This window comes from Lucilia sericata, unplaced genomic scaffold (genome assembly GCF_015586225.1).
Source record: "Lucilia sericata isolate MDLA Ls3-8-SP2 unplaced genomic scaffold, ASM1558622v1 Contig000111F_arrow, whole genome shotgun sequence".
Lineage (NCBI taxonomy): Eukaryota > Metazoa > Arthropoda > Insecta > Diptera > Calliphoridae > Lucilia > Lucilia sericata.
The window spans coordinates 178,614-201,354 of NW_023994143.1; the positions used below are offsets into that span (position 1 = coordinate 178,614).

Sequence of the window (22,741 nt, forward strand, 5' to 3'; positions counted from 1 at the left end):
ACTAACTAACTAACTAACTAACTAACTAACTAACTAACTAACTAACTAACTAACTAACTAACTAACTAACTAACTAACTAACTAACTAACTAACTAACTAACTAACTAACTAACTAACTATACTAACTAACTAACTAACTAACTAACTAACTAACTAACTAACTAACTAACTAACTAAACATACCATTTTTGTATCTCTAGAACAGACTGCTTAACAACTGAAACATTGGTCATGTATTGTTGACCAAGGACCTCATGACAGCAGTATAACTATGCAATTGACGAGGAACTTTTTATGCTAGTTCCTCGACAATTTCACACTTATAGTGTAGTTATGTGCTTAATTGTAAACTAGGTTAAACACGATCTAATGTACTCTAGATTTTATCATAGTTAGGTACAATTCCTAAAGCAATACTTATCAGCTTTGGTCTAGTAGTTTATGTACCGCAGTGTAGCTTGTTTTAATGTATGTCTAAGTATTGTATTTTCTTACTGTTTGTTTTTTTCTGAATGTTTTGTTTAGTGTATGATGATTTTATTTTTATTATTATTTCGGTGAGACTTTTCTTTTTTTTTTTTGTATTTTATATTGTGAATATCATCTGAATGTATGTATAACGATATTTTACCAAGCAGCCATCCAACCAACCAACGAAACAACAGCCCAACAACCATTCGTTTGTGTGTTTCGACTCAGAAACCGTGTATTTGTATGGCATTCATTCGATCGTTGTGTGTTCTTTTTCTTTTGCTTTGACTGTTGTACTGAATGTTCTTCTTTTTTTCTTTTTTTTTTTTGTTCCACCATTATCATCATCTGTAGTTGACTACTCTACTGCGACGACTCCAAATTCGTTAAAAAAGTTTTGTTTTTGTTGTACTATGTAACGTCTATACGACGTGTGATCAACAAACTTTAACAAACATAAAGCACTAGTTAGAGTGACCAGTTGAGTTGAGGTTATGTACCGGAAATTCCAAAGTTTGTGTTGGTTACGATGAAATGATGGTTTGATTTTAAGTAATTACACTGTATGACAGCAAAAAATTACTCAAAATGTTTCCAAATGCAGTTTGTGGATAACTATTCTATATTTTGAATTTTTAATATTCCCAGAAAATCGGTTGTTATCCTAAAAAAATTGATTTTGATTTGCTGTCGGACTTAAATATTTTTATCTTAAATTTTTTTAATCCGATTTTATTCTTTAAATGGAACTAAAAAGACAAACTCTTTATGTTTTAAAAAAGCACTCACTTCATAGTCCAGGGCCCAAATTATGGCATACGATATCGATCGAAATCTCCATTTAGATTCTATTGAGATTTTGATCGATATCGTATGCCGTAATTTGGGCCCAGGCCAACTTGCATGTCTAAGTTGCCTAATGCGTTTCTCATTAAAAGAAGACCACATTAACTTGGCCCCTATACATGTGTCTATATTATTCCATTTATTTTCAGACTTTTGAAAAAGGAGCTATTTCCATTTTTTATAAATTCCAAAGGAGTTGATACTGAAAATGCGTGGAAATATCTTCAACAACGGATCTTTAAGCCTCGTTGGATGCAGACAATGATGGCCATTATACATACATATAAAGATCAATATGTGAATGTTCAAATCTGAACGACTAGACCTGTAGAGCAAAATTCAATGCTGATATCTGAAACTTATATAGTTGGTCCACAATCAAAGTAAAATTGAATGTATTCCCTGAAGTTTATTTAAATTGAGTATGATATGGTCACCTTGTATTAAAGATATACACACGTGCACACACATTCATATTTAGTACAATGATAATAACAAGAAAGCACACAAATCACGAGAAGAAAATAAAAAGAAAAAAAAACAACAATTAAACACCAATAACAACATCAACAAACAACAGTAAGACCAAAACCAAAACAACACGAAGATTTAATTTTGAAGTCATATTGAATGTATGAACTAACGAAGGTTTCGTACTCTCGTCATACCTTAAAAAGAGAAGCTTTAAACATGGGAGCAAAACAAAACAGATCGTTGTTTTAGCTTTTTATATTTTATTTTACTTTCAAAAAAGGAGAAATTGCAATAAAACAAGACAAAATCCAGAAAACCGGAAATGTTACCCTTTTTTCTAACGGTACCTTAACTTAACATTTCTTTTCATTTTATATCTCTTAAAGCATGGATGTGTGTATATTTGTGTATGTGTGATTTGTATGCACGAATACACACAAGTTCATTGTGGACAACAAACAAAAAAAAAAAAAAAGCCAAACAACTTTTTAATGTTTAAATAATAATTGATTTTTGAGAAAAAAGGAAAGACTTTTACTAAAATTTAATACTTGTATTTCTTACCATTACAAAATCTTATTGTTTGTGGTAGTTGGTAAATTGAAAACAAATATACGAGGGTTGTTGAAAAAGTTACAATAAGAAGAAGGTAAAACAAAATTTATTGAAATAATAAACAAGTAATAAATACATATAATACCCTACACAATTTCATCGCGACATTATCCTTTTTAAGCGAATTGTGGACATTTAACTCATTTTCTGAAGGGGTCTTCATTTGAAGGCTAGTAAAGTCCGATTATTACAAAATTCGGCAGGGTCATCAAGGCAAGTTTAAAACTTAGTTGTACCGCTTTTTGTACAACTACGAGTATATTAAATAATATTATCAACTCAAAAGCTCTATCCGGGAGGTTCAATTCTAAGGAGGCTAGGTGAAATAATGTCCCGATTTTGCAAAAATTTCAGCTTATAAATTCGTACTAACTTTTCAGACTACTCCTCCTTTTCTAATATATTATCACTTGAATGTTCAGATTATCTATGCATGAACTTCATGCACACTTGTACAATATGAAGTTATTAACACTTACGACGGACAACAATTTTTTTTTTCAGTTCTAATTAAATTGTCACACATGTTTGTATTTAAATTTCCATGTACCGAATCGGACACTAAATAGTTAAGTTTAATATTATAACCGGTTCCTTGTTTCTAATTAAATGTAGAATAATTTCTACGCTTTTTTTTTTTTTTGCTTGAAGCAGCAGTTACAAATGTAACACTAGTCTACAAGATTAAAGAAAAACAATTAGGAAAGTATAGTCGGGCATTGCCCTACACCAGTTATGAGTATTTTATAATAATAATTTTTTATAATAAAAATACTTATGTTGAATTTTACTTAAAGCCGATGTATTGAATCAGTTTATTGATGAAAAACAAATTTTCTAAAAGTGGATTTATATGGAAGTTAGAGTCATATATGGGCCGATCCTCATACAATTTGGAGGAGGGTTTAATTATTTAGTTATGCAGAATTTCGTAGCGATACTAAAGATTATAAGTCAATTCTGGACGTTTAAGGCATTATCTAAAGGGGAGTTTGTATGGGAGCTAGGTTCAAATGAGGGCAGATCGTTAGTAAGTTGTGCCGATTTCTGATACTAATATATTTGTCCTAGTAATGGTGGCGTAGGATATAATGAATAAAAAAAGTAAGTAAATATGTTTTTGGTAATATTGATAACATTGATTAACATTGATATTTGTAAGATATTGGAGGTAATAGGTATATTAATTTTATAGTCGGTTCTGACCAACTATATATTTTGTAAAGATTTGACATTTTACTGATCTCTGTTTTGAATCATTTTATTTGCTAAAAGTTTCAAATATAGCACAGTGTAGAGCAACGGTTCCCAAATGGGGGTCCGCGGACCCCTAGTGGTCCGTAGTAAAATCCTAGGGGGTCCGCGAAGACGAACGAAAAAAACCATGAATAAACAATATTCTGCTTTTATATGTATGTACAAATATATCAAATTTTTGTGCAATAATCCCAAATTTTTTGGTGACTTTTTGAACTTTATTTTTTCGGTTGTTTATCAGGAAGAAGCTAGGCCCTACAAATTTATTGTATAACTTTTATAAAGTAAAGTACTGCGTGATTTGTAATTTTTATTTCCTGTATATGTACTGAAATAATGGTTTTTATTTCAGACAAATAATACTCTGCCTTACAATTAAATTAGGGATACTGGTATTCCGGAGTATGAAGTTCAATTCAAAGACAAGCTTATTACAGATTTAAGTTTATCAAATTGTAAGCAAAAGTGTTCTCGTTTGAAAGGACTAAAATTATATATTTCCAAAACAGAGGTGACTCTTTATGCATCTCTTTATAAATATTCCAATCCGACGTGATACACAGATTTTAACTTGATTTTGTCGACCAATACATATTATTAAATTAACATCAGAAAATCCATAGCGTTTCGCTTAAATATGTAGCCAAAAATCATGAAGTAAAATAATTCGTTGGTATTTTAAAATTCAAATTTAAGTTCCAAATTCACAGTACTTTAACAAAGAGTTCAAATCATATATTATGCGGATAACGCATTCCGCAACAACATATAAGAAGTCCAACTTTCTTATATTATTTTCCCGAAAACTTAGCTCACTTACTCAGTTCACCCTTTGCAATCGCAACAAATTTTTGAAACGTGACTCCTTAAGCACATGTGACAATATTTGATAAAGAAACCCTTTCGCTACCTTGAAGAAAAATGAACATGAAAGATCTCACGATCATAAAATTAAACATCATGTTAACATATCAACAAAGAAGTCATTCTATCTTCAAAACATGCAATTGAAAACCTATCTGAAATATTATATATTCTCAATGTACGGGAAAAAAATATGTATGGGGGTCCGCGAAATTAAATAAGTTCTTCAAGGGGTCCGCGAAGTAAAAATCTGTGGGAACCGCTGGTGTAGAGCATTTAAAATTAACCATAACCAAACATTTCTATAACATACATACATACGCAAATGTTCCGTATATCTATTAATTAATCTTCTTATTTATTTGTTTTCATAATTATTTTGTCTACTACATTTAAACCGAAAATAAACACTCTATTAGTTTCTATTTTCAATATAATTTTTGTTTTGTTAACAAACCTAATAACGGCTGGTTGAGACTGTTTTTTTGGGGCTTTTAGTTTGGTTAACAAAAACAAAATAACAACTCCTCCTCCTCCCCCCATATTCCTTTTAACCAACATGTATTTCTTTCTTATGTGAGAAGTTTCTGATAAGAGTAAATAAATAGAGATAAAAAATAAATAAAAACACAATATAGTTAAATATATTTCGTGATTTGTTGATAAAACAAAATTCATGAAATAGAACTTAGAACATACATGAGATGAGTGTCTAAGTATTTGGTAAAAAGAAGAAGTTACTACTCGTAACAATGATTTTGTAATTCTATTTTCAAATTAACTGTTATAAGTCATGGTATTTTTTTCATAGTTATTTATTTATTAATCACTATGGAAAAAACTGGAACTGTTTTTTTTTAATTATACCCTACTAGCTATACCCAGTGTGCTTTGCTACCCTAAAAGCAATATAAATAAAAAATCTTCTTAATAATTTTGGAGATTCTAACTGTAATGTTTTCCAGAGATGCATTTTTTCCGAACGTTAATTAAGATTTTAATGTAATCGTTGACAAAGTAAAAAAAAAATCTAGTATTTTCCCAGATATACGAAATTTTGTATTTAATTCATATAGGGGGTGCCAAGACCCCATTGAAAGTCCGCCCGTTATTCTCTAAATGTTCACATTAATGTCAAAGATCTTCATGTAGAATTTGAAGATTCTAGCTCTAATAGTTTCTCAGATATACAAATTTTTCTATTTAATTCATATGGGAACTCACAGCCCCCAGATGAAAGTCCGCCCTTTTTTTCTCCAAAATGTTCATATGTATAATAAAGTTCTTCTTGCAATATTTGAAGAATCTTGTTCTATTAGTTTCCCAGATAAGCGAAATTTTGTATTTAATTCATATGTGAGGTGCCAAGCCCCCCATTGAAAGTCCGCCCGTTATTCTCTGAATGTTCACATGAATGTCAAAGTTCTTCAATTAAAATTTGAAGATTCTAGTTCTAATAGTTTCTCAGATATAATAATTTTCCTATTTAATTTATATGGGGCTCTAAGCCCCCCATGACGAAAGTCCGCTCTTTTTTCTCCAAAATGTTCAGATGAATATTTAAGTTCTTAGTACAAAATTTGAAGAATTTAGTTCTATTAGTTTCCGAGAAAAACTTTTTTTTGTATTTTATTAATATGGGAGGTACTGCTAACCTCATGGGTAGTCCGCCAATTTATTTCCCAAAATGTTTACATGGATGTTAAAGTTACTCGTGCAAATTTTTAATATTCTAACTATAATAGTTTCCAAGATAAATGAATTTTTGTATTTAATTTATATGGGAGGTGCCACGCCCCCTAATGCTAATCCGCCCACTGTTTGTCTTAAATAATTATATTGATACTAAAGTTGCTCCGACAAAATTTGAAGACTCTAACTATTATATTATCTCAGATATACTAATTAAATATTTTCTTAATATGGGCGTGGCACGTCGCCCACATGAAATTTCAACATAAAAAGTAGCCTATAGTTCCTTCCAGACATACAGGAAGAAACTGTGAAAATTTCAGGAAAATCGGTCCAGCCGTTTAGCAGTCTATAAAGCACAAACAAACAAACAAACATACATACATACATACAAACACACTTTAATTTTTATATACATATATATAGATAACATGCAATAATAGAGAAATACTAACTAAAAATTTGGAAATTTTAAATTTTACAAGTAGACAATTAATTAGACAAACTTATATATACTCTGTATTCCCATTAATGGTGTTGGAGGATATACAAATAACAGTAAATTTTGAGGAAAAAAACTATTCTTTTGAAAATATTTTAAATTTTCTATCCCTCATTATTCTATTTTTAAGCGAAAATATTGGATATTAATTCTTATAACTTTCAATGTAAGAAGTAAAAAACTTTTATTTGATTTTTTGTATGTAATTTTTATTTAAATTTTTAAAAAATAAATAACTTAAAAAATTCACTGCAAACATTGAAATTCAACAAATAACATTAGGTAAAAATACAAATTATTATTTTAATAAAGGTGTGTGTGTGTGTGTGTGTGGTAATGACAACTAAAGATGTTTAAAATTAAATGAACATTACGAATTAGATGGCAATTCCGAATGTAATAAAAATTTACAAATATTTTTTTTTATTTCCTTTTGAGAATTTGTTTTAAAGCTATTTATACATAATTTTTATATATTTATGCCCTTATTCATAAATAAATTTTATTTTATTAAGGGTTTATAAATCAAATTTTGTATGGAAAATTTGTTTTATAAACCATTTATAAAATAAAAATTTGTTTATGAATAAGGGGCTTAATTTTTTATTTATAAACCTAAACTAATTGAATATTTTTTTTGTTTGTTTTTGAGATATAGTAAAAGTTTGAAATTGAATTTATTTCGTTTTCGCTTTTAATAAAATCAATGAAGGAAAAATGGAAGAAAATGGTAAATGTGTGTACATTATAATGTTTTTATTTTTAGTTTTTATTTTTTTTTTTCATTATAATGTTAATAATGTTTAAGTAATATGTATGTATGTTTATTAATTAAAGTGTGCAGCTTAATGTTTGATTATGATTTTGGCATTTTTAATTAGATATATTGAAAATCAATAGTTTTAATTAAAATGTTATATAAATTCCTTTTGTATTCACTTTTGTTATATCGTTTCATTAAAGCACTTGACAGATCAGTTCAACATTTTATGATTCACTTATATTAACCGACTTGTGGGCGTTTGCATTCTCATTATTAAGAACACTTCTTTTTTTGGCGATTATTTTTCCAAATTTCTACGAATACATATATGTATGTATATCTGACAAATACGTTAATGATGTTGTAACATCCAAATTATCAGTCTCTTTGGAACTAAAAGGATTATTTATTGTTCCGCACTCATATGATTTTTACTTCACAATTTAGATGTAATTGATGTAAAGTGATTTCATTTCAGAATGATCAAATATTTATCTAAACACACCATCACCTTCATACGATGATCTTCAGTCGCTGCAACAGGTTTTAGATGATATTTTTAAAATTCATCGTGATATTTCGCGTTTTAATATCATATAGAGACAAAAATTTTTCGTTTTCGAAAATATGTTTTCATTAAGAAAGTTTATTCGATCACCTATGCTGTAATAGGCCTCTGATTAATTGCCAGTTCAATGTAAAAAAACACGAATAACACGCACTTGTATAACAGAATTTGTACAGTATCATTATAAATTTGATTTTCTATACTACTGATTCTGCATTTCTTTATTATTAAATTGATCATAGTTTTGACTTTGGTTTAGACCAATTGAGTTCCTGATTCTATTTACTAGTTTAATAGGGCAATGGATATTCATTAAACATGATCAAGAAATTACAAGGTGTTAACAACTAATTAAAAACATAAATAACACAGGTGGGAAAATTTTGAAAAAAGTCGAAACCCTCAGACCAATTTATCTAAAAAATTGAACTGCCCTGAATCCGAATCTTACCTCCATCCCATCTGGTATTTAAAATATCGCTTCTTCGTCAAGATATCCTCACCTAAAGCGTAAAACTCATGGTTTTTGATAAATACATAGTTCTTATACCATACACTACTATAGTGCTGAGGGTATTATATTACTTAATCGTTTAAAAAGAACAAAAAAGTTTTAAAATTTGGAAGAAACTGGTTGAAAATCCAGTTACAAATTTTGTACCATAGAAACGAACAAACTATTATTTCCGAAACTAAATAGTAACTAAAAGCAAATAAAGTAAAATTTATATATTATTTTGGAACACAAAAGTTGCATTGAAGATTTTTTTTTGCTAATAAAAAAAACTTAATTTTATAATATTTTTAGTTATCACCTTTTGAAAATAGTGTCTCGATATATGTATAAAATAAGAAATAATAAACAGAATTACATAACTAGATTAATCAATACGCTAATTCCACCAATTTTGCTAAGGCAAAGAAGGATAAATGAGCTATGTTATATTAACTGTTTAAAAAAATGTTGGACTATATTCAGATTATTGCCAAAACTACTTTTTTCTGAACACTTTTAAAACCTCATCATTTGTGTTAGAATTGTCTAATTTAGGTTTTTAAAAAATATTTAGTAAGTAAGTAGATTCATACTTATTTTTCCTAACTATCACCTGAAGACACTTTGCATTATGAAGATAAAAAGTGTGATGGACACATGGCTTTAAAAAAGACTTTTAAGGTTATTTTTACAACATTTTAATTTAATCCATACTATACCAATCTAAGCCGATTTTGAATGCTTTTATTGCTATTGTGTTTTTAAATTCTATATTTCTAATGATATACTGCCTCAATTCTTTCAAGTTATAAGAAACATTTACATAGATTACAAATGTACATGTTATTAAGTTTGAAAGTTCTACTGCCTTTTACCAATATATGTATATGACAATATTTTAATATCCGGCAACCTATGTAAAAGTTACAAACAAAAATGTACATAACATATGTCTATATGTATGTAAATATAGATAGACATAAAAGAAAAACACTGGTTTTCGACTTAGATTAGTTTAGTTTCGAGGCATCAATCTCTAGGTTAGTCTACATTTAATTGTTCGTAGCATGTAGAATGATTTCAAAGTTTCTAATTTATAATATAAAACAAATTGACAGTTTTTTCCTTCGTGCAGTATAAAATGTATGATGCAGTGCTAGTAGTTTATATGAAAGTATGGATTTGATTTTATTAAGAAAAAATTGTGTGTTTAGAATTGAAATTTAAAGTAAACAAATTTTGACAACATTTGTTTAATTTTTAACGGAGTTCTAATTCTTTCATTTTTTTTATTATTTATGTAAAAAACAATTTACTAGTATACGACGGAACATGTTGGTTTTAAATGTAAATTTGTTGTATAGTTCTTACCCATTTTTCCTTTAATTAACGTAATTTTGTTAAATATTTAAATTGTTTGTTTACACCATACTATCTCGTGTATTTGGTCTTGGCACATAAGCTTGTTGTTGCTGTTGCTGCTGTTGTTGTTGTTGCTGCTGTTGTTGAGCGCCATCAGCAGCAGCTGCTGCTGCAGCGGCTGCATATGCGGCAGCAGCTCCTTGATTTCTTGATGACGAATTACGATTAACATAAGTTCGTACATTTTCTTCAGTATAATCGACTATATGACGTTTCTTTTTACGTGTATATTGTTGTTGTTTCAAGTAGATTTTTAAAATTCCTTTAACGGTTATAAATGTTAAACCACCTAATAAAGTGCGATGTAAGGTATTCTCAATTGATTCAAATAACAAACGTCCCACAATTGATGAAATTGTTGGCAGCAGTAAAGCACCGCAAAAAACTCTTGTAGCCGATACGGGATCCGAAAGTGTAGGAGTTGCAGGATTTTGTGCAGTTTGTTCTTCATCTTCTTCGCTGTATATTAAATAGAAAATTGTATATTTATTAAATTTATTCCACTAGGACACTTTATTAATTCTTCATTTACAAAAAAGGGATTGGTTCTGTAAATGAAGAATTAATAAAAGAAAATGGCCTTATATGGCTAATTAAATATGTAATGTTATTTACACTTACGGATATGGTATAATGAAACTCATTAGAGGCAATTTACGAGCAACATTACGACGATTACGAATCAATCGTATGACAGCATCTTCCCAACGAATCATGCGACCAAGAACCAAGAAAACTGGTATGGCTGGAAGACCAATCAGTAAAATAAGCGGATCACCATTCTCCATTAGAGCCAAACCTTTTTTATGGCCCACAATCTATAAATTAGATTTTACATTTTTTTTTTTTGGGAAAACATTAAGACGAAATGCGTTTAATTTACCTGCAAAAATGTAACAGCACCATATGTAACAGCGGTCCAGTATAGGGAGCCCACGAAAATACCAGCCGCTAAGAAGGGACTAACACGTTTTATTAGATTATCAAAGGCTTCCAAAATATTGGCCACTTTTCCCATGTGTGGAAAGACTATTATATATTCCGTTTGACATTGTTGACAACTAACAGTACGCAGGGCATTTCCCTTTTGTTTTTCATCTACCCAACGGTAGAGACAGCTCTGATGTACCCACTTTGTAGAGCCGCGACATTTGCAAGGTTGTACCCAGGCTGCTAGACGATTATCTTCATCTGAAGCAAAACATATCCAACAACTGCGTTCAGTGTCTCCACTGTCTTGCTGCTGCAAAAGCTGGCACTGTTGACTCTGTGACTGAGTTTGATCGTCTTCACTAACGCCATCAGAAGTTGTTGTCACCTGTGAAGTTGAGGGTAGAGCAGCAACAAACGTTTCAATATCTTGATACACCTGTATGGCCGAACTGCCAGAATCATTTGAGTTTGAACGTTGTATATCCTTGACATTAACAGACCTCTTGATGTCATCAACGGAACGATGTCTGGTTTCGGGTGTGGTCTTTTCACTTGCTGTATACTTATCGTCTGTCCCAACATCTGTAGATCCCTCCATTGATTCCATATTGGACTCAATTTTAGCTTTCGTTGTTATTCGGCTAGAGGTTGTTGGGGAATCACGATTTTCTTCCATTTAAAAGTTCTTCTCGTCTTTCCCTAGACAAAACAGACTGAAGCGATTAGTTTTCCCTTTTCTCCACATACAAATATATTTTTTATTAAAATGTTTTTGCTATTGATTAAATTGGATTTTCTAAATTCGTGTAAGCACAAAATAGATAAATAAAAACGTCTATGGACTTCGTAATTTATTTATTTTGCATTTTTCTTTATTTTTTATAGGAAACTAACCACCCTACAAGAAATGTATGACCGAAACTAACACATACAAAATGATTTCACTAACACTCTTGCAACATTTTTTTATAAAATTGCTAAAAAAAAAAATAGTTAATGGATAATTCCATCAATAATGACAGTCAAATGACCGGTAAAATGACTGTTAATGTTCCCAATGTGTGGTAAAGGGTTTCATTTGCATATGAAAGAGTGAAACAACTACATTTGACTGTACTGTGTTTTAGAGTTATATATTTCGACGTTATAAATTAATTATTTCTGTAAAAGCCAAAGATCATGAAGCGAAAAATCTCAAAATTTACAAAGTCTATAAATTATTGAAAATAAAGAGAATTATTATAAACAGAATTTAAAAATAGTGCAGGAAGTGGAGCTGAAGATAAACACTTCGGAGCTTAATCAATCTATGGTAACATGATTACTTACTTTTAATTTTTATATTTCGATATTTATATGTATTTCTTACAGACAACTTATTTCCACAAATTAAAAGGAGCATCAGCGGATTTAAGATCCTGCGAGGTATGTAAAATGGTGAAATGATTGTTAATTTATGTACATGCTTATTATATTAATAAAATTAACAAATATATATCTTATAATAATAATAAATTGTGTTTTATTATAAATTGGTATAGCCGTCACATTTGACGGATATATTCATCACATATGATTAGTCAACAATGACCGATAAATACATCATTTTTAATTTGTTAACTGTGATGGATATATCCATCAAGCATGATCAGTCAATCCTGACTAATATTTATGTCATCCTTGGTTAGTAAACAACAAAAGAGTGAGGAGCTCAAATATATGTTTTAAAGTCGATAGAATTCATAAGTGCAAGGGAGAAGAAAAATCACATGTACACAAATGTTTCCATCACTTTTGTCCATTTGCCTTAAGAAACTGATAGAAACTTTGCTTTACGCTGTGATAGAAATAATACATCAGTAGTGCCAGTCAAATGACCTATCAAATGACTGTCACTGTTCTTGTAGGGCACTTTATTCAGCAGAAAACAAAAATAGCAAAAACAATTTGACGTCTTGTTTTATTAATTCTCTTTTGGTGTTCTATTTCTTTTTATTATTTTTCGCCGACGTTTTGTTTTGGGTTGATTTTTGTTCTCTTCTTAATTAGTTTTTCTTTTAATTTTGTAAAAATGTATATGTATATTTTATGCAATTACTAATTAAAACATTAATTTCCTTAATTATTATTGAAAAATTTTATAGAACAATTTTTTATATGAAAAACTAATTTTAAAATACTTAGTAATTTTAAATAAAAAAAGTACTAAATTTTACATTACTGAAAAACATGACATACTATAATGGTAACACTGTCCAGAGACTTGCGCCGATTCGGCTTAAGCCGACTAAGCCTAGCCGCCGAACAAAATGTCAAAGCCGCTGCCGCCGAAAATTTTTCAGCTTAATACGGCTTGAAAATTTCGCCATATTTTGTACAATTTACAGAAAACTTTCGCTAAATTTATGGAATTTTACAAAAGCAAGTTTTCTTTTATCTAATAATAAGCCGCTCATTGAAATTTGACCGGTGTAGAACTTTGCTCAACGTTCGATGTATATGCTTCGCCTCAGATATTTTCGTGTTTTACGCGCCTAATTCGAGTCGCTGCTTTTACTTCAAACCAGCTTCGTTGACGTCAACGGAGCTACACCTTTTTACATTGCTGGTATGTCATACCGTAAAGGGCTAGGGTATCAAACATGTGTATTTTAAATGGGAAGTGCAGTTGATGTCAATTCTGCCGACTGCGAAAAGAAATCCTGCTAGAATTTTTCGCGCCAAACTGTTTTCTGCATTTTTTATTTGCAAAAAAAATCTGTTGTGGTGTGTGTGCAAAAATCTAAAATGACAGTAATGATATTCTTTAAATAAAAAAAGTAATTGTTTACTAACAATTGAAATTAATAAGATTGTATTATATACTACTATACCGAGGGTCATTGAGCAAAGAAACAGCAAGCGTTGGGTTTAATTTAGTTAAATTGTTAATAACTATGATGAAAATGTTTTTCCAGGCGGGGTTTGTTTTCGTTTAATACCCAAAAGTGTTTATTGAAATCTAGATTTGGCATATTAGTGAGATCTAGAAGATTAAAAAATGTAAGTAATGGTGTTAATTATTTATTTGTCTATAAAGAACGTCTTTCTTTTCAAGAAAGAGGAGGCATCATGATGGTCTCCTGGAAGAATGCCCACAAGAGAGTGGCAATTGTATACCTCCCTAGTCACCTAGGCGGGTGGTGGTCGGTCGGCTAGTGGTGACATGGTATATTATCACCTAGAGGCAATGGAAGGAAGCTGATTGCCGTATTCAGGGGGTCTCCTTGGGATACATATTATACCATTGATCTCAGCAGAATCACTACCATACACCCATAATAGAGCGCGATGTCTGTCAGGTGTGCCTTTCAGTGAAGCTCTTGTTGTCTCCAAACACTATGGTGGCCGAATATTTACAAGAAACAATTGTTAAGCCGCCTTTTATACAAATTTATAGCTTTGTAGAGAATGTCTTCACGGACCTAGAGGATATAACTTGGCTAGGTATGTAGATGTTGTTTGGGCAAAATATTGGTACTAACCATTGTGGGCTTTATGTCGACTTTATAGTTGTCACACTATGCCAAATAAGCATTCTTGCTGGAATTAAAGTTTAAAACAAGTTTAATTCCAGTCAAACATTCAAATTTCAAGTGTTGAAATACACTTTCATTACACTTTAATTCAATAGCATTCTCCAGTGAAAACGAAACTTGAATTCAAGTCGAACATTACAATGTTTTTACAGTATAATTCAATGCACGAAATCTATATACATACATACGTACATATGTATATAAAATTCTAACGTTACTGACTGACTGACTGATTCATCATCGTAGAGCCTTGAAGCTAAAGAGCTGAAATTTGGGCAGGAGGTTGGTCTCCCACCAAATGTATCCAATAAGACGGGATGTTTGGAAAATTTTTTGGGGGTTAAAAAGGGTAAAAACGTAGATTCGGTAACCTCAAATATCCTAAATTAGAAAAGTTACAAAAACAGTTGAAGCTTATCGTCGTTCATTTAAAAAAAAAGCGGACAGGTGTCCGGTAATTTTTTCAAATTCGGCCCCTTTGGGGAATAAACGGGTAGAAACTGTAATTTGGTACTTCTTTTGCACCCCATGTATCTTTAAAACCAGAGAACATTCAAAAAATATTTTTGAATCCTTCATAACTTGACGAACAAATAAAAATATGAATTTAGTACTTTTTGGATATTCGGACGTTTAAGTGGTGAAAATTGTACCTATTTTTGGTACTTTTTTATAAAAAATTGTTTTTGGTTTATTAACTTATACATATGAATACATAATAACGGGCTCCCAATACGATGTTGCAACTGGTACTTTTTTGACTTAGAACTTAGAAACATGTAATTAAGAACTTGAGAATCTATAAAAGTGGACTTTTTGGTACTTTTTCGTTCTTCAAAAGGTGCTTTTTGAGTTTTCTATTAAATTGAACATAGAAACATGAAATTATGCACGTAGAGCCTGGAGTAAATGTGAATCTATAAAATGGCACTTTTTGGTACTTTTTCGTTCATTGACTGGTACTTTTTGAGCTTGCTACAAAATTTGAACCTCGAAACATGAAATTAAGCACTTAGAGCCTGGAGAAAATGAGAATCTATAAAATGGGAACTTTATCGTACTTCGACTGGTACTTTTTGAGTTTTCCATAAAATTAAACCTAGAAACATAAAAATAAATATGTAGAGCCCGGAGTAAATTATAATCTATAAAAAGGGACTTTTTAGTACTTTTTCGTTCTACGACTGGTACTTTTTGAATTTTTTATAATATTGAACCTAGAAACATGAAATTAAGGATGTACAGCCCGGATTAAGTGATAACATATAAAAGGGGACTTTTTGGTACTTTTTCGTTCTTCGACTGGTTCTTTTTGAATTTTTTATAATATTGAACCTAGAAACATGAAATTAGGAATGTACAGCCCGGATTAAGTGATAACATATAAAAGGGGACTTTTTGGTACTTTTTCGTTCTTCAAAAGGTATTTTTTGAATTTTCTATAATATTGAACCTATAGACATAAAATTAAACCTGTAGGGCATGGAGTAAGTGAGAACATATAAAACGGGACTTTTTGGAACTTTTTCGTTCTTCAACTGGTTCTATTTGAATTTTCTATTATAATGAACCTAAAAACACAAAACTAAGCAATCAGAGACTTGAGTGAATGAAAATTTAAAATGGAGTATTTCTGGTAATTTTTCGTTCTTTAACTGGTACTTTTTGAATTTTCTAAAATATTGTATATATAAACATAAAATTAAACACGCAGTATCCTAATTTATCTCGCTTACATCCATTTTGCAAAAAGGGCTCGATATCAATCGAAATCTCTATAGGCCATAATTGACCCTGCCCCCTTCAATAATTGATTTTAACGTTTTCTATGTACTTAATAATACCATAATAAAACAATTTTTGTTGGAACGAAAATATCTAATGTAAATATGTATATGAAATCTTCTTCAGAAAATGACTTAAACGCACATAAATGGCTTTCAAATTTCGATGTCTACGAAAAAAACATTTTTAGGAACCCAAACCTACATTTATGAAAAATAAAATTGAGGATCGGTCCGCCAATATAACCCTCTTACAGAAAATCAGTTTATAGCTAATACATCATTCCATTATCATTATGATAGAATTATGGTAGAATTAAAAACAATTCTTTAAATTATAGAGAACTTTGTCCATAATTGATCCAATTCCACATTTAAGTCCCTAATCCGAAAATCACGGTGACGTTCTTATTAATCTAATGATCAAAGTCCATATATATATGTATATGACCACTTCCAAAATTTGCTTTTTTACGACATATGATTTACCGAATATAACTCTTACTTCTTACTTATTTTAGTCATAAATTACCGCTAAAATAGGAATAGTCTGCCTTTAGAGTTGCGAGTTTTCATACACTCTAATAATGTTTTCAAAGTGAAACTTTTGGAATATTTTTCAATCTCTTTGTGATCCCTTTAAATGATGTTGTTCTGGAAGAACTTTAACATCAAAAACATTTTGGGTAATAAATTGGGGGACTACCAATGAGGGGAGCGGAACCTCCCATAAGAATTAAATACAAAAATTCGTTTATCTGGGAAACTAATAGAACTAAATTCTTAAAATTTTGCACGAAGAACTTTAATATTCATCTGAACATTTTGGAGAAAAAAGGGCGGACTTTCATCTGGGGGGGCTTGAATTAAATAGAAAAATTCGTATATCTGAGAAACTATTAGAGCTAGAATCTTCAAATTTTACTGAAGAATATTTAGAGAATAACAGGCGGACTTTCAATGGGGGGCTTGGCACTTCCCATATGAATTTAATACAAAATTTTGTATATCTGGGAAGCTATTAGATTATTAAAATTTTTCATAGATTAAATTAAAATCTTAATTAACGTTCGGAATAATTGGCGAAATTGCAATAATTTGCGTGGAATCTCCCATATGTAACATCAAAATCGTTAAGTGGGTTTCTTATTTATATTGCATTTAGGGTAGCACAGCACACTGGGTATAGCTAGTAAATAAACAAATAAAAAATCATTGTTTTTACGTTATTGATCATTTTCTTAATGCAAAATTTTTTAGAAACTGATTTTCTGCAATATGTTTTATATGGAGGATAGGGTTAAATATCGGTAGATCCTAGTAAAACTTGGAGAAAGGATTTGTTTTTAATTTTTAAGAATTTTTTATTCATCCCTGCATAATTTCTCACACAACTTTTGAGCTTGCTCTGTTTTGTTGTTATAAACAATATATTTGCTTCCAAAATCCCACTTTCTGATTCCGTTTTTATTTAAAATCGTAGAAAAATTAAAAACTAAACGTAGTTGAAAACTTAGCCTGCTTACAGTCGATTTTAAGCCGCCGCCGACATATTTAGTGTAGTCGCCGCCGCCGTTAATATTTGTCGGCGCAGGGCTCTGACACTCATAAATGTGCTGTTGATTTTAACGAAAACAAATTTATTTTTGTTTACTTTTTTATTTCTATAGTCACAAAGTGCTATAGTGTTTCTAATTATTTAATAAAATGGAGCCTGAAAAGTTAAACAATCATAATAACAACTTTCAAAATTTCGTAAAATTACAAAAGGGTATTATGGAATCGTTTATTGATGGCGCCAATATTATTTGCCCAACGGAACTTCAGCTTGATGAAATGCTTCAATATTTCAATGAACATTTTAATGAATTTCATCAAAAAGAAAATCTTCTTGTCGTATTGGCTTTTATTCACCGCTCCCTTAAGTTGTGGATCAATCGGGAGGAACATTTAAGAAACGATATTGGTACTATTTTGATTAATTTTATAGAAGATCACGGTGAAGATGAGAGTGATTTGAATATAGTTGTGCAAATTGTTTATCAAATAATGAACTCAATAAGGACTTTTGGAAACAAAGATGTTCCAATATCGGAAAGGGTAAGTCGCATTTATTGATACGCTTATTAACTGGGAATATCATTTTTTGGGACTTTTGTGTCAATATTTATAAAATTGTCCGATCTCATTGCTGATAAATTTATTGAAGATTCGGATCTCGCAGACATCTAGGGTCTTTTAAAAACTGATTTCATCATACATACATACGGGAATAGCTAAATCAATTCCACTATCTCGGAATATATATACACTTTTAGAAATGGAAAATTATATTGTAGAAATTACAAGCAGAATGAAAAATGTGCTGAAGGAAAAGGGTGTAATAATTTCAAAATTATTATAAAATAACGGTTTTTTGCTAAATAAAGGGGTAATGGTACTTTCAGTCATTGATTTAACAAAAAAATATTTTCATTACCTTTTCCTTCTTTTTTGGTTTATTTTCAGTTATTGTACCATTTAACGCTAATTATGCAAAAAGTTAAAAGCCGTACGTTAATTTCCAGCTGTGTTGCTTGCATTCAACTTTATTTGAAAATGTTTCCAGATAGCTGTAAAATTCTCACAGAGTTATGGACAAATATTAAGTGCAAATTGGAAACAAATGCAAAAAAAGACATCATACATGAAACTGACATTGATATAATAATTCAGCTTATTGATGACTTTCATTTAATTCACTCCAACTTTCATGAAGAAGCAACATTGATCACTACCATTCAGCAGCTCCTTAAATCTGATCAAAGAAAATACAGAAAATGTGGCTATTTTCTCTTAAAGAAAGTTTTACAATATTTTATTGAATATATCAGTAATGTGACCGCAATGTGGACATCTTGTGATTATAATAAAAAAATAGAGCAGTCTTGGTTAATGTATATAACTATACTAGAAAATCTTGAAGAGGAACAATCGCATTTAATATTACCTTCTCTAGAGAATCTCGAGGAAATAATACAGAGTAAACATCTTAAATCATCTTGGTTAGATATATTGTACATGAGAATATTAACTCATAATAATAATTTGGTATTGCGCTGGTCCATTGAATTCTTTTTGAAGACATTTTCATGTTCGAATTTAAACGCGGATATATTGAAATATTTCCTTAATGCTACAAATTCAACATTACTTTACAACTATGAAGGTTATTTTCTTAAGAGAGACCTCTTTTCTTCATTTTTAAAAGGCGATTTAATAAATTTGCTTACTTTATTGCCTGAAGTTGAGAACTGGAAATCTGTGCCCCTGTATATATGGCTTGAAAATCTTAGTAAGGTACAATTGCCAAATTGTCTAAACCTCAAAGTGATCTTGAATATATGTGCTTGTGTTCGGAAATTACAAAATTGTACTGTACGACAAGAATCAATAAATTTGTGTTATAAATTATTTGGAGGCTTCATAATGCATTTATCTATGGAGGAATATGTTACGTACGTAGAAACACTTTATAATTCTAGTGATTACTATGATGAATATGAAATGTTTTATGACAAGAAATCGTTATTAATTGATGCAAATCCAAAATGTACCATTTTTAAACAACGTTTCTATGAAATTTTCACAAACAGTTTATGTGAAAATGATCATTTGTTTTTGTTTCTGAATGGTATACCAGTGGAAAAACACGGCTGGCTAAAATATGCTCTCTTTCAATTCGAAGTGGCGGAATCTGATGTAAAATATATTAACAATTTCTATAACTTGGATTTAAATTCTCTTACCAATTGTGATCTACCAAAAGTCATTAACAAGTTTCAAAATTCTATGCTCGATTCGCCGCCATATGATAAACATGAACTCAGAGTGTGTAATCAAGCTGCCGTTTCATTTTACATTTATCAAAAGACTGATTTTGCAAATGAAAACGATGATACATTACGTTTTATATTGAATTCGGGGATAAAATTGGATGTATTGGGGACTTTTGCCGAAAAACTTCTAAATAAATGTAAAAAAGTTATTGATTTGTGGTATATTGATGAACTTTTAAAATACAACTATAAAGTTGTGTAAGTATAATATCGGAACATAAATAATCATATGAAAATAATGTGAATATTTAATATTATTTTAGACAAAACTGTGTTGCTGATTATCTGCAAAGAGTTTACGATGATGATGTAGTTCATAAATATGCCCTTACAATTTTTGAAAAATATGAATATATACCAAGTGCTTTCTCAAAAGTTAATTTGCTCAAAAACTGTACAAATGAATTGTTTAAAGAGTTAGCGAGCAAAGGAGAAAATAGGTAAGTTAAAAATTATTATAAATAATATATCTTCGTTGTTCCTGTTTTGAGCAGTTATGGTATAATAACTGTTTTGTTCGGAGCAACGACGATTTCCGGAGCAATAACAATTTCCTTTTTGTAGAATTGAACAAGCGTTTTGCCGTAATCACTTCGACACTGAAATACCGCCCGTACGCTCATATGTTTTGAATCAAATAAAATCATTTTGTAACAAGCAATTTATATTAGATTTATTAAAATATCATATGGAATTAACAAAGAAAAAACCGAGATATTTTGAAAATTCAAATGAACATCGTATCAAATTGAGAATTGCAATTTGTGTCTACTACGGCTGTAACAATATTAATATAGTGGGTGGTGATATATTAGATCAAATTTGGAACATTCTATTAAACGAAAATAACCAATTAAATGTTGTTTACTTTTATGAACATATTATTGGAAAATATGAAATTAGAGAAGAAGTCATCTTGAGTAAATTGCAACAGGTAAGCTAAAGATTAACATCTGATAAACATATACTAGAAATGTTTCATTATAATCAACAGCCATTAAAATTTGATAAGCATTTAACAGACATTATTAATAATTAAATAATTTTATTTCAGGCACACAGTTTAACCTCATGTCAACAGGTATCCATCATGTCGGTGGTATATACTTATGTTCTAACAAGGAGAACAGATCATAATACAAAACTTACTATGGTGTCTAATTTATTGGCACTTACAATGGGTGCCAATTTCCAAACTCGCCTTTTTGCCCAAATGTATTTATATCAACTTTTAAAAAAGGATTATTTTCAAAAGTATGTATTAGTAAAAATTATATTATCAAGTATTTTAATTTTGTAAGAAAGGCATTTTGTAATGCCACATCCCAAAGGTCGAAACTGCTTTATAATTTACAAAAATCTATAATTATTAATCCGATAGTTTTATCATACATTTCTGTTCAAAATTATCCATTTTCAAGATATTGTTAATTTTTTTATATATATTTTTTTTCAGTATAAATGGCTGTACACAAATAATTAATTCAATTAATTTTGCTACTGGAACAAAATTAACAGAACATTTAAATGACATAAGAGTCCAAATCAATAGTTTTAAAATCGATTATATAATAGATATAATTCTGAATGTAACAAATGCACCATTTGATGAAGTTTTCAATATTCATTTAAAGAATTATAATAATGATTTAATAAAAGTCTGTCGTGAAACATTTATGAAAAAATTTAAAGCGTCAACAACAGAGGACATATTGCCAAAAAGTTCATTAAATGATCAAATTCAAAGAAAAATGAATCCAGTAAATGATCTCACCGAACCGCATAATTTAATCGTTTATCCTATTGAAGAAAAACCAGCTGAAGTAAGAAATGTTCGACACAAATAAAATATAATTATTAAATATTTCGTTATTCTTTACAGATGTTTGTTATTGCAAGTCTTATAGATAAATTACCCAACTTGGGTGGTATTGCCAGAACATGTGAGGTACTTGGTATACAGAATCTTGTTATGGATTCTAAAATGGATACAAGTAAAAATGATTTCAAAAACTTAAGGTGTGTTTATACACATTGAAGTAAAACATTAATAATTTACAAGTAAAATTACTTTTTTAGCATGACTGCCGAAAAAAGCCTAAACATACTAGAAGTTAAGCCAAAAGATTTAAAGGAATTTTTAATGCAGAAGAAATTGGAAGGTTATGCTGTAATTGGTGCTGAACAAACCTGTAACAGCCAAAACTTTAGTAATTTTACATTTCCCCAGAAGTGTGTTTTGTTATTGGGGTAAGATCTTTTCTCGTTTTTATTTATTCGCAAATAACTGTATAACTTTTTGTAATTTCAGTCATGAAAAGGATGGTATACCAGCACCTCTGCTTGGTCTTTTAGATTACGCTGTTGAAATACCTCAATTTGGTCAAATACGTTCCCTAAATGTTCATGTAACTGGTGCTTTGTTTATGTGGGAATTTTGTAAACAACATTTGGTACCCCAACAATAATACACACATTGAAGAATACACCTATTACATTTTAATGTACTTCTCATATATTCCTTTTAATTCAGTTTTTTATATGTATTCTTATGTTTTTTTAACAATAAATAATATTAATTGTTTTTTTTAACAAAA

The 22,741-nt window shown here is 29.9% G+C and overlaps 2 protein-coding genes across 4 annotated transcripts in view; one reads left to right on the forward strand and one right to left on the reverse strand.

The window, feature by feature from the left end:
• Positions 1 to 11,928, reverse strand: part of LOC119600366 (E3 ubiquitin-protein ligase MARCHF5) — a 32,292-nt gene extending 20,364 nt beyond the window's left edge. Inside the window, exons 1-4 of one of the 3 annotated variants that reach the window (XM_037950534.1) lie at positions 11,799 to 11,928; positions 10,855 to 11,603; positions 10,593 to 10,789; positions 9,798 to 10,430 (exon numbers count right to left, since the gene is read on the reverse strand). In XM_037950534.1, the coding sequence (XP_037806462.1) occupies positions 9,971 to 10,430; positions 10,593 to 10,789; positions 10,855 to 11,580 (1,383 nt within the window). In that variant the 5' untranslated portion in view covers positions 11,581 to 11,603; positions 11,799 to 11,928 and the 3' untranslated portion in view covers positions 9,798 to 9,970. Of the gene's footprint in view, positions 1 to 9,797; positions 10,431 to 10,592; positions 10,790 to 10,854 lie in introns of those variants that run through there. The other 2 variants (XR_005231139.1, XM_037950533.1) reach the window with 2 other exon arrangements.
• A 5,945-nt stretch (positions 11,929 to 17,873) lies between these two features.
• LOC119600362 lies at positions 17,874 to 22,734 on the forward strand. The gene is made up of 9 exons (XM_037950531.1): positions 17,874 to 18,366; positions 18,775 to 20,342; positions 20,408 to 20,584; positions 20,709 to 21,078; positions 21,199 to 21,398; positions 21,601 to 21,967; positions 22,027 to 22,163; positions 22,224 to 22,394; positions 22,456 to 22,734. The coding sequence occupies exons 1-9, from the start codon at positions 17,974 to 17,976 to the stop codon at positions 22,610 to 22,612; spliced, it is 3,540 nt and encodes a 1,179-aa protein (XP_037806459.1). The 5' UTR covers positions 17,874 to 17,973; the 3' UTR covers positions 22,613 to 22,734.
• The last annotated feature ends 7 nt before the right edge of the window (positions 22,735 to 22,741 follow it).

Coding starts and splice junctions, on each gene's coding strand:
- LOC119600362 (XM_037950531.1), top strand. CDS start 17,974: ATGGAGCCTGAAAAGTTAAACAATCATAATAACAACTTTCAAAATTTC. Junction 21,968..22,026: donor TTGAAGAAAAACCAGCTGAA/GTAAGAAATGTT, acceptor TATTCTTTACAG/ATGTTTGTTATTGCAAGTCT. Junction 22,395..22,455: donor AAGTGTGTTTTGTTATTGGG/GTAAGATCTTTT, acceptor TTGTAATTTCAG/TCATGAAAAGGATGGTATAC.